A 12,199-nucleotide genomic window follows, 5' to 3' on the forward strand; every position below is an offset into this window, starting at 1 on the left:
TCACACTGGCAGCTGTCAAAAGTGTGACTTTGGACCAGCCTCTGTTCTCTGTCAGCCAGCTCCCCCAGGCCCAGTGGCTGGAGTGAGTGTTGCCGAAAACCTCTGCTGGCATGGATTCCAGGAGGCTGACCAATGCAGGGCCAGCGATGCTCCTAAGCTGCATTTGAACAAAGGGAACTCATACCTAGGCACCCGATTCTTCCTGCCAATAAAACATGGCCTAAGCAGGCAACCAGCTCACAAGCTGTAATTGAGTAGCCCTGCTAGACATTAGCTATAATTGGGTTAGGGGTTGCTCAATCCAGTGCCGTTTTTTCTTCTCTCTCTCTTCCCCTCCCTCCCTCCCTCCCTCCCTCATTCCCTCTGTCTCTCTGTCTCTCTGTCTCTCTGTCTCTCTGTCTCTCTCTCTCTGTCTCTCTCTCTCTCTCTCTCTCTCTCTCTCTCTCTCTCTCTCTCTCTCTCTCTCTCTCTCTCTTTCTGTGAGCTCTTGGTTCCTTGGTATCAGAGACATTCCCTGTACAATTCCCAGTTGGTCTCAGATATCTTCGATGGTCTCTCTAGCTGTGTATTTTTCCTCTACATGCCACAAACTGGACCAGGGTTTCTTCTTTCATGTGGGACACTGCAACTGGGCCATTTACCACTTTCACATCCGGATATTGAATTGGTGTCTAGGTGTTGGATGGGGAAGGGAGAGGTGCTTCCTTGGTTTTAGGACCAAAGTCTGATGGGATCGTTCCACCCTACCTGCCTTCCCTCGGCCAATTGCACCTTCATTGACCTGATGGTGTTGCAGTCACTGTGATGGTAACATTCACTGGAGCATCAGTGGATCCTTGTACAGGCTCTGAACTTGAGGTGGTAGTTGCTGTTTCAGTGCCTAGAAAGAGCACAAGTGGACAGAGGAGCGAGTGGGGATGCTGAGGCTGCTCTCAGGCGGCAAGACAGATCACACAACATGCATGGAAACCAGTAGTGGACTCTACAGTCATTGGCACAGATGGTGCCTACCTGCTGGTACCTCAGTGCTGTCCCTGGAGCCTCTCTCTTGCTGCCTGTGCTCCCTGAGGTGAGGAAGAGAGAGAGGGATGTTAGGGGTGTCAGCACCTTCTTTTCCGGTTGTGAAAAGTCTGGACCCCAGAAAGATAAGCTGTACACTCACATGGGAGCAAGCAGCCGGCTGATGCCTGTGGAAAGAAATGAAAGAACATTATTTGACCAATGCAGAGTGGCCCCTAGGAAAATGACCCCCCCCCCCTTCATAATGGTCTCCATTTAGGGTCTCAGGAGCCTGAGGGGAGTAGCCCTAGTGCCTGGGGCTGGCTGGGGTCTTGACTCTCAAAAGATGACATGACAGCAAAGAAAAAGGTCTAGATTCTCCTTTGGGTAGGTCAACCTTATAGAGTCAAGCAGCCCATCAGTTCAAATTCCCACTCACAGGGGAAAGTGTGTGGGTGCCGGGCAGCATACTGGAACACCAACAGAGAGGCCACCAATGCCACCACCACTCCTGTGCCTGCAGCACCCAGCACAGCTGGGTAGGCATTGAAGGCAGGGTCCACTAGGAGGTGAGAGCAAGAACTGTATTAATTAGCCCCATCAATGAATTTTGGTAACACAGGGCGACTTTGCCTCACGTGTTACGTCGATGGTTCCCAGTGCCTCCCAAAGGCTCTGTTGCCTTTTGTGGGGGACCCCAGGGAATGTGAAGTTCAGCTCTTTCCCATTGAAAGAGGTGTCCTGGCTCCCTGGTGCTGATGGTTTGCATCTCCAGCGAAATCCTCAGTTCTGGCAGAAAATACATAAGGCTACTACTTATCTTGGCATCTTGGGGCTGAAGGAACTAGGCCATAAAATAAGGAATTCCCAGGACAGAGGGAGCAACAGGAAGCTGAGCCCTCCTAATCCTCGAGAGGTGAGACTGAGGCACAGAATGGGCTCCTCTTATACCCTCAGCATCCTATTCTTCCAGTTCCTTCTGATCGAAACTGGGTCAGGGATCTGCTCCTATGCCTGGGGCCTCCTGAGCTGCCCAGGTAGAGCTAGGAAAGAGCAACAGTAAAGGATGACTAGGGTGCATCCATAGATAGGCTAAGGGAACCATCGGATGGAAGCGGAAGAGTGGAGCAGGGTACCCTGTGAAGGGGAGGATGGGCCAGGTTTCAGTTCTTGGGGGAGCGGGGCAGGGGGAGGCGAGTTCCTCCCTATTGCCAGCCCAGCACCTGGTGTCTTCACCTCCGAAGGGTATCCTGCAGTATGGTGATTCATAGCCAGGATGCGGAAGGCATAAAGGACCCCTGGGTCCAACCCTCCCAGACGCAGGTCCCTGCTCTCTGGCTCGATGTCACTAGCTGCTACCTCCCAAGCACCAGCTTCTGAGCTCGGGACACTGGCCCTCTGCTGCACCAGAAAGCCTGTCAGGTTCCCAGGGCCATGGGTGGCCCACTGCAGCTGCACCTCTCTCCGCTGTCGCCTGTAGGTCAGGCGGCTGATGGTGACGTTGGGAGGGGCCGGATACCCTGGAGGTGAGTGAAGATGGAGACACATTCAGGCATCTGCCTTGCAGTGGCTGCGTGGCTGTCTCCTGTGGCTAGACAGCCTGCAGAGAAGAGAGACAGGATGGTGTGTGTATCCCTGAGTATTTCTAATCTCCATTTTCTTATTGATCAAATGAGGGAGCATGGAGCTCTATGTTCCTATATTTAAGATTACATCCATAGGTTCATACTCCCATCCGAGCCATGCTCTAGAAGGTGCCCAAATTTTGGAGAAGGTAAGTTTTAGAGCTTTCTGAAAAGCCCTGTGCAGCCATTGGCCACCTATGTCCCTTGCCACCGGAGCACACACATCTTTTACACTCACTCAGGATCTCCAGCAGCACACTCCGGCTGCTACTGCCTAAGGCATTGCGGGCCACACATTGGTAGGTGCCCATGTGGTGTGCTGGGTCGGTGTCTCGGACTTGAAGGCGCAGGTGGGTTCCCTCAGAGTGGAGCACGAATCCGTAAGTATTTCCTCCCAACTGCTGTTGCTGGGGTCCCAGCCAGAGGAGCTGAGCAGGTGGCGTGCCCCGCTGGAGAGCACAACCCAGCCAGGCCTCTTCTCCCTCCAGCACTGACACTCGGGGTGCAGCCACTGCCAGCTGTGGGGCTTCTGCAGAGAGAGAAGATGGAGGCTGAGTAAGCAGCTGTCCCAGCTGTCAGGAAGGTGGTGGCCCGAGCGGACAGACCCCTCCAGGGCCTGCCGGTCATTGCAGAGTTCCTGGATGTTCCTTCCACCTTTCCATCCTAGCCTCGGCTTCTTCGAGCAGGGATTGTGCTTGTTATATGTAATAACTAAAGGCAGTAAGATATAAGGCGATAAGGTATATGAAGGTGCCTGGCAACAGATATTATGTTGTAGAGGAGTTTATTAAAGTGAGTATGGGGGGGGGGAGGAAAGGGAGGAAGGGGTACCCGAGAGAGAGAGAGAGAGAGAGAGAGAGAGAGAGAGAGAGAGGAGTAGAGGAAGGAGAGAGAGGACATAGAGAGAGCACGTGGGGCGTCTGTCCTTTTATATGGCCCTGGGCAGGGTCACACCCCCATGGCAGGTAAGCAACGACATCACAAGTAGGCAGACTGAAGCAGAATCCTAACATTCCTACCTTTTCCTATAATTAAAAACTGAGGAACATTGGATTGTTTTTTTAGATAAGGTAAGTTAAAGTATATAAATGTAGATGAGGGAGAAAAGAGAGAGAAAAGCAATAGCAACAAAAAATGTCCAAATTATATGGTGAAGAAGAAGGAAAAGTTTTGTCCTGAAAGTTCAAGGTAGAGGGCAGGCTATGTCAGCCGTGTGCTGCAGGAGATAGGGACCGAGGAGTGCTGGGAGAACCTGGAGCTGTTTGTCCCGGGCCTGGAGCACAGCTTTTCAGCCTTTTGCAGATGGATAAGGGATGAAGTAATTGTCTTAACTACTTCCTGCTGACAGTAGAGCAGTGATAGGGGGTTTAAAAGGCTGAAATGTTGGCCAGGTTCCAGAAGGCCAGGCTGTTGCCTTTGCTGTCCAGGGTCTGAACATCTGCAGCTGGGAACCAGCTAGGAGGAACAATGCAGGTCCAGTACCTAGCAATGGGCTCTGCTTCAACAAATCTCTTACAACGGAAGTTCTGAAACTGAGTAATCAGGAAGGAAATATTTTAAGCCAAGGGCTTAAATATTTAAAGCCCACCAAAGCATGCTTGTCTCAGACTTTGGAAGGTAAGTGGGAAATCATTTTTGTGAGACTTGTTGCACATGCTAGCTCCTGTTCTCTTTCCAGACATCCCAGATCTTTCACTATTGAAATTTTTTTTTCACTTGTTCATAGACTGGGGAGGGGGATGGTGAAGACAAAAGAAGGAACCAAACTGTAGATAAATCAAGAGACACAGGTAGAGATATCTTTGATACTTGAGTCATCGAAAGGCAAGAATATGGTCAGGCACCTCCCTTATGTAAATACAAGTTGAGAAAAGTAGTTTTGTCCCCACACCATTCAATACTGCCCAACGATAGCCACCTGTGACCACTGAGCACTTGAAATGAGGCCGGGACACTTTGAGATGTATGGTAACTTATAAATATGCTGTATTTTCAAGATAGGGTGAAAAAAATGTTAAGTAACTCATAAATAACATTGTTACATTGGAAAGAATTTTAACTATATTGAATTACATGCCTTACCTCTTTCTTACTTTTAAAAAATATGGCAACAAAAATTACATATAGCTCATATTATATTTTTATTGGACAACACTGACCTTGACCAACCTCTCTCACTTATGGATTGAAAGAGGGGTGGCTGGCAAGATGGCTCTGTGTAAAGGAACTTGCCAGCAAGACTGACAACCTAGTGGTCTAATGCCCTCTTCTGGCAAGCAAGTGAACATGCAGATGAATAAATAAATCTTTAAAAAAAGAAAGAAAAGAAGAAGAAGAAAGAAAGATTTTTTTAAAAGGGGGTGGGGTGGAGAGATGGCTCAGCTGTTAAGAGCACTGTCTGTTCTTCCAAAGGTCCTGAGTTCAGTTCTCAGCAACCACATAGTGGCTCACAACCATCTACAATGAGATCTGGTGCTCTCTTCTGGCCTCCAGGCACACCTGCAGGCAGAACACTGTATACATAATAAATAAATAAATCTTTAAAAAAAAAAAAAAAAAAAGACTGACAACCTGAGTGCACATGGATGGAGTCCCCAGAATCACATGGTAGGAGAAGATTGACTATCACACATTGTCCCCTGACTTCTACAGACACAGTGTGGTAAGAGTGTACACACACACACACACACACACACACACACACACACACACACACACACACACACACGTCTCTCTGTTGACTCACTTTTGCAGCCCTACATGCCCACCTCCAGAGCCCCTAGAGCCCCTAATCCTGGTTCTGAAGGGCTTCCCCTGCCCAAACCCCAGAACCGTGACTAGGCCCTTCTCACCCAGCCTTAGCTGGCAGTAGGTGCCGGGGCCCCTGAGTGGGTGAGAGCCCTGACAGATGAAGTCTCTGCCCTCCAGATCACTGTGAGCCTGCAGGAGGTAGACAGCTGGCGAAGGGCTCATGTCTCCCAGGGACTGCTGATGTCTGTCCAGCCAGCTCAGAGCTGCAGGAGGTTCACCTCCCGGCCACTCGCAACTCAGCATGATGAACCGGTCACTGACTGTGGCTGTGGCCCAACAGGTAGGGCTCCCAGGAGGTTCCCCTGGAAAGGAGTGATAGGATCAGTGTGAGGAAAGGTTCACCTGTCCCCCAGCTTATTCCTTTTAGTCAACTCTCATTCCTTTTCATTTATCCAGGGCTGACCGTGTGGTGTGGCAGTACAAAGGTGGGAACAGACACTAAGCAGCTACTATATAACTTGGTGAGTACTAGCTTATAGGTAGAAAACAAGCAGTCTGGGGCCTTGGGTGGGGGGGGGGGAGGGGCAGTCTTTGAAGACAGAATCACACTGGAACTCTGGCTTGGGCATGGGTGTACAGAGCAGGCTTCGTTGGCAGAGAGAGCTCTGAAGGTCTGTTTCCAGAACATGCAATAGGCAGAGCAGAATGTGAGGTTGAGGGTGTCCCAGGCCAGGGCTTCAAGCGGGAAGTGAGGAGGGCAGAGTACACGATGGACAGGAAGCACAGCACTAAATGGTACCATCTCCTTGTTCCCGGAAATGTCTGGGAGTCAGAAGTCCAGAGCTTAATCCCAGACCCCAGGTCCCTTTAGATGTCCCCTGATTCATACCCACATTGCCTGGAATACCAACTTCTTGGGCATTACCTGTGTCTACTTACAGAGAGTGACCCTGCAGAAGATGGGCATAACCAAGGTTGGGTGCTGTCCTGTGCAGGTGAAGGTGCTGCCATTTGGAAGTCCGGTGGCTGTATAACTCCAGGTGATATTGCTGGGGGCAGTCGGACCAACCCCTTGGGGCCCTTCCCAGTGAAGTTGGGCATTTGGGAAACCCCCAGACCAGGTGCATAGTAGGGTCACACCCCCAAGGGTGGGGAGCACAGCACAGGAGGGCCGTCCCTCAGGAGGATCTGGATAGAGAGGTGGGTGAGACGGAGCTGACGCAGCTTCCTTGCCAGTGCCCGGCAGGCCTGGCCCAGGTGGAGTCATGGACAACTTATGTGACATAGGAGAGAGAAACGGGCAAGAGAGACTTGGCAAAGAAAATGCTAAAGCCTTCAGGTCCAGGAAGAAGGGGTTGAGGGGTAGGCAGTTCAGAGCGCCTGTGGAATCCCAGAGGCCCCCATGAAAGGCCCTCCCTTGGTTTTCATCTTTGCCCCCTGGGCATCTGACCTCACTGTCATTGCAGCCACCCCGATCTGTGCCTCAGTCCAGGCCTTGAGACCATGGGAATAGCAACTTTGGGAGGGGACTGTGGAAAGCCAGCAGCATCCCTTCTCCCAGCCTCTTCCCATGGTCTCCCTTAGCCTTTCCCTACTTCTCCAGACACCCCCTTCTCCCACTGCCAACGAGTTTGACACCGGGCCACTCGGGGTGACTGGAAGCTCCAGATGTGGGTGCTTTCCCCAACCACCACTCACAGTAGACGATGAGCTGGACAGTGGTCTGCGTGTGGGTGTCTAGGTGTCTGTTGTGGGCCAGGCAGGTATACAGGCCTGTGTGGGTACGGCTAGCACTGGCAATGATGTAGGTGGACCCAATGTGGACCTGGGAGTCATCGCGGAACCACACGTAGTGACTAGGCGGATTGGATGCGGCCAGGCAGCTCAGGATCACTTCCTCCCTCTCCCGGGCCCAGAAGCCGTCCTCCGTGAATCCCAGCGGCTCCACGGTGATCACAGGCTTGTCTGGACCATCTGCAGGACAAGGAGGGTCCACCTCACCTCTCCATCCTTTGTCTTTTCATTCGCTCGTGCTACTGTTGCCGATTCTCTCCACCGGTTCCAGGAGCGGGCACACAGAGGCTGTCTGTAAGCCCTGTGCTGGAGCCGCCAGTCACTCCGAGACTGGGAAGGGTGGGTCAGTCATAGGCGCAGCGCCGTGCACAGCGGGCAAGACTGCTGGTGGCTGGAGTCTCATACCGTGAAAACTGAGCTTGGACTGCAGAGTTGGGCTGAAGCAGGGAGTCTACCAGGCATATGAGAACGAGATCCGGGACTGAGGGATTACCTGAGGAATGGCTGCTCACTCCAGACTCCAAAGGGAAGAAAACACGATGGGACAGCATTCTGGGCATAAACCCTATTCACTTTGTTGGGCGCTTGCTTTCCCCTCTCCTGAGCTCCAAACATGGGTCCCCCACTCCTGCCATTCTCTCCAAGTTCCAGAGAGGATGGAAGTCTCTGCCTGCCTCCATTCCATTTCCACTTCCCCCCCCCCCCCCAGCTATCCTGCTCACGTGATTGCTCCTTGTTTGCAGTCTGTAATCTCCACACTACTAGTTTATGACTGATAGGGCGCTATCCGCCCCTGCTCCTTAAAGCCTCTGGACCACTGGGCAAGGCAACACACTCTTGAATATCAAGAGGTAGAGGCAGGAGGAGCAGGAGCTCAAGTCCAGCCTGGGCTATGTAGTGAGTTTGAGGCCAGTCTAGACCAAAAAAAAAAAAAAAAAAAAAAAGCAAGCAAAAATTAACTGAACTCTCTAGACCTCTGCTCTATAGATGTGTGGAGCCACTGTATTTAAATTTGGATTGTCAAATCTTAGTTAAAAACAAAAACAAAAACAAATGTAATCAAATAAGCCACACTAATTTTTATTTTAATATGTATGTTATCCAAATATATCCAGAATAGCTACTCAATTTAAAAGTTACTGCTGTACTATTTTGTATTTTCTCATTTCAAGTAAGATTTGAAAATCACAGGGGCATTTCCCCCCTTATTAGCAGAGCTCAAATTGGTCATGATCAAAGACACATGTGTGGCCTCTGTACTGGACACTGGAGCAGCTTTGTCTTCCTTCAGCTTTTACCTTCTGGCTTCTAACTGGCCCTGTGCTCTCAGCCTCAACTTTTGGGCCAGCTTGCTGTCTGCTCTGCTCTATGGGCCTCCTCCCTGGTCCCCAAGGATACTGCTGATCAGCTGGAATCCTACATCTTCAACCCAAAGACCAACTTTCCCAGCCACTCCCCAGGTTGTAAGTAAGCTCATGAATATGAGTAGACACCCCCTTTCCTGGGAAAAAGCACTCATGACTTTCAAACCCTGACACGAGAAACCTATTAGGCCCCAGTAGTAAAAACCACCCTCTATTGTTTGCCTTTTGGAGTCTCTGGAGGGCTGGATCACACTTGTGAAATAATTTGGGGGAATTCTGACATTGGATAGGTAGGGGGCAGCCAGTGTCCCAAGTCCAACTCACAGATGACATCCAGGAAGGCTCCATCGCTGCTCAGCTGGTTGACCGCATTGCGGACACTGCATGTGTACCAGCCCAGGTGCGTCCGGCTGACTGGATCTAGCAGGAGCCTGGGCTTTGAAAGGTCCACCAGGACCTCGCCAGGGCCTTGGGGTGTGTGATGGTGCCAGGAGAAGGTCAATGGCTCTGTGCCCTCTCTCACAACACATGTGGCCACGATGGAGACTCCCTCTACTGGAGATGGATCATTCAGTTGCACCCGAGGCTTGGACACCGGCACTGACCAGATGACAGAGAAGCCTTGGGTTTGTCACATAGACTAGTGTTCAATTGCTCTGACCCTGCTGTCCATGGGCTTGTCTGGCACTTGATGGGGAACGTCCCTTCCTCCAAATCCCAGGTTTCCTCACTCCCAGAAAGAGTTACCCTTTAAATCTGGGGCCCACCGCATGCAAAGAAAGAGATACAAAACAGCCGGTAGCTCAGCCTAAGGCTGGTGACAACCAGACTTGGTGCCTCACCCAGCACGGTGAGGGTGAGGTACAAGTAGGTGGTGTGGACCTGGCCACCGGACACGAGCAGGGTCTGGCATAGGAAGTGGCCACAGGCACCCTCTCCGAGTTCCTCTATCACCAGGCTGCTGTTCCTCAGACTCACAACCCCCAGGGCTGATGCCCCGGACTCTATCCTTGAAGAGGCTCCATGTATGACTGCCACAGGCTGAAGAACCAGAGAACCCAGTGGCGTGAAGCTCCAGAGGACGGCTGCGGGGACAGGCCCAGGTCCGCAGTCTAGCTCCACAGAGCCACCCCGCACTCCTTGGATAGACAAAGCCTCCTCCCTGGGGGTGTTGGAGGTTGGGTGGGGTTGGCCTGGAAACACAAGAGACAACCATGATGGATTCCAGGGTGCACTCCACCCCATTTCCCGGAGCCGGTTTCTTGTTCTGTAGGCCCAGGCAGCCCAGCGGTCTTCAGTGAAACTGCAGGGCTGTTTATGGAGCTAGTGGACCAGAGATGGTCCCCGAGGGAGCCTGTGTGTGTGGTTCCCTGTTTAGATGCTAACTGACATGGAGAGGCATCCTAGAGCAGTTTCTCCTCCCCACCTCCTGCCAGCCTGCCTTCCCCCACGTCTATTCATCAAGCCATCTGCTGAAAGTACAAACTCACGGGCTCCATCTCAGAATAATAAGTAAGAATCCTATAGTTTGAGAAGTGATCAGGGACCAGGAGTCTATTTGTTTGTTTGTTTGTTTGTTTTTAAGAGTTATTGTATTTATCTGTGTGCATGCATGGATGTGTACACATGTGTCTGTGTGAGTATATGTGCACTTGTGTGTACGCAGGTGCACATGCAGAACCCAGAGGAGGGTATTGGATTCCTCAGAGCGGGAGATGCAGGTTCTGGCGGGGACGCCTGGCTTCTTACATGGGCCCTGGGATCTACAGTGGCCTCCTCATGAGTGCTTAACTACCAACCTACTTCTTCATCTCCAAGACAGGGTTTTCACCAAGCAACCCAAGGTCAGTCAGATGAGGTGGATGACAGTGGCAGTCCTGGGGTCACAAGAGAGCCACACAGGGCCTGGAGGTTTCTCTGTAAGGGTTCCAGACTAGGACTCCCACTTCCTCAAATCCTATTCTGTCCCAGGGCAGAGGAGGAGAGCAGCTGTTAGCCGTCCACCCAGCTAATTTGCCAACTAATAATGGAGCAGCACTTTAAGTATTGTAGCTAGTGCATGCTGATGAAATGTTATGAATGGGCGCCATTAAATGACTATGTGAGGAAAAGGAATGGTGGGATGGGAGCCTGAGATGGAGAAAGGTCTGTGTGCCACTCACCTGAGGCCCCTGGACGCAGAAGGCAGAAGAGCATCAGCAGCCGGCAGCTGAACGGTCTCTGATGGGCACTCAGAGCCACCATGGCCCCATCAGGGCACCTGAGGCTCCTGCCTAACTCCTGAATCCCTCTCTTGAGGGCACAGGAGTCCTGGGAGGATGGGGCTCAGGCTCAGGTTGCCAAGCTCAGCCCTCCTGACACCCTGCTCTCCTCTTACCCTCACTGCCCCGGTAACTCATGAATCATTTACCTGATAATCCACTCTACCCATAGTGTAGGGTTAGGAGGGGCTGGGCTGGCGGAGGGGGCCATGGCCCCTTGCCTTTCCAACTGAATGGTATCAGAGAGCGTCACTGAATATGGTGGGGAAATAAGGCCTCCAGCCCTGTTCCAGCCAAGTGCTCGACACTGACCTTCCAAGGAAGGGCACCGAAGGTTCAACAGATTGATGAATGGCCTTCATCTCTTCTTGGGTTGTCCCCGCATTCTGTGGGAAGAGGTGGAGGAGGAGGAGTCAAACATAAGTGAAGGACTATGGGATTTCAGAAGGTTTCCAGCGACTTAGAAATTTGGTAACTTTGGTAACTTCATAAACAAACAGGATTATAGTATAAGTTATGTTGTGAATACTGCATGAAACTTTATATTGGTATATGATGGACATTTAGATTTTGGCAATGTCGTGGTTCTTGATTTGGGCATGGTCATAGTTCATAAAGCCTTAAATATTCACTTTGTTTATCACATGTGTACACATGAACATGTAAACATACACATGTGAGCCATGCCTAGCATGCTGTAGGTGGACTGTTTGTGCTCCTGACTGGATTTGCCTCATGAAGGGTGGCATCTGGAACTGGGGTAGACCTCAGCATTTTCTCCAGAGTTCTCTCTTTTCCCCTTCTTGTGTGTCTCCTGTCATGTCCTGTTGCCTTCATGGTCTTTGAATGACAGTCTGAGATGGGGTCAGATTTTCCATCCTCTGTGGCAGGGTTGTGGGGGGAGGAGGGCGGGGGTGAGATTCCTGGAGCCCAGAGAGAAGGGGGATCTGATGTCTGGTGTCAGGTTCTGGTGACAGGATCACAGTCCAGGTGAGTGCTAGGCAGACGTTTCTTGGTCCAGAGATGCTCTTTGGGGTACAGTGACCTTTGTCATTTTGCCCTAGGACAGTAGCCCAGGGAACAGACTCTGTCTTCTCCCCTAACCCACGGCCAAGGTCTCCTGTGCCCTCTTGGGATCTCTTGAGTCCCTCATCTCCTCAGCTCATGTGGAGAACAGAATAGTAGGCGGTTCTTGAGACTCAGATTCCAGCTATGTAGTGGAGACAGGTATGCCTGATTCTAGAGACCAGATTTTATGGATCACTCATTTTGATCTCTGTATTTCTTAAAAAGTGGCCTCTTCAGAACTAGAGAGATTGCTCAGTGTTTAGGCACTTGCCATGTAAGCCTGAGGACTAGAGTTTGGATGTCCAGAACCCTCGTAAATATCATATGGGCATGGCGG

At 51.2% G+C, this 12,199-nt stretch overlaps 1 protein-coding gene across 1 annotated transcript; it reads right to left on the bottom strand.

Moving 5' to 3' along the window:
• Positions 1 to 554: 554 nt before the first annotated feature.
• VSIG10L2 (V-set and immunoglobulin domain containing 10 like 2) lies at positions 555 to 10,777 on the bottom strand (the record flags this gene model as incomplete). Its single annotated transcript, XM_084781907.1, has 12 exons — positions 555 to 880; positions 1,012 to 1,064; positions 1,163 to 1,187; positions 1,439 to 1,561; positions 2,223 to 2,519; positions 2,863 to 3,153; positions 5,477 to 5,737; positions 6,315 to 6,563; positions 7,074 to 7,349; positions 8,858 to 9,133; positions 9,376 to 9,726; positions 10,696 to 10,777. The coding sequence occupies 12 exons, from the start codon at positions 10,775 to 10,777 to the stop codon at positions 774 to 776; spliced, it is 2,391 nt and encodes a 796-aa protein (XP_084638033.1). The 3' UTR covers positions 555 to 773.
• Positions 10,778 to 12,199: the final 1,422 nt, after the last annotated feature.

Source organism: Acomys minous, assembly GCF_964271855.1.
Source record: "Acomys minous genome assembly, chromosome: 5".
Lineage (NCBI taxonomy): Eukaryota > Metazoa > Chordata > Mammalia > Rodentia > Muridae > Acomys > Acomys minous.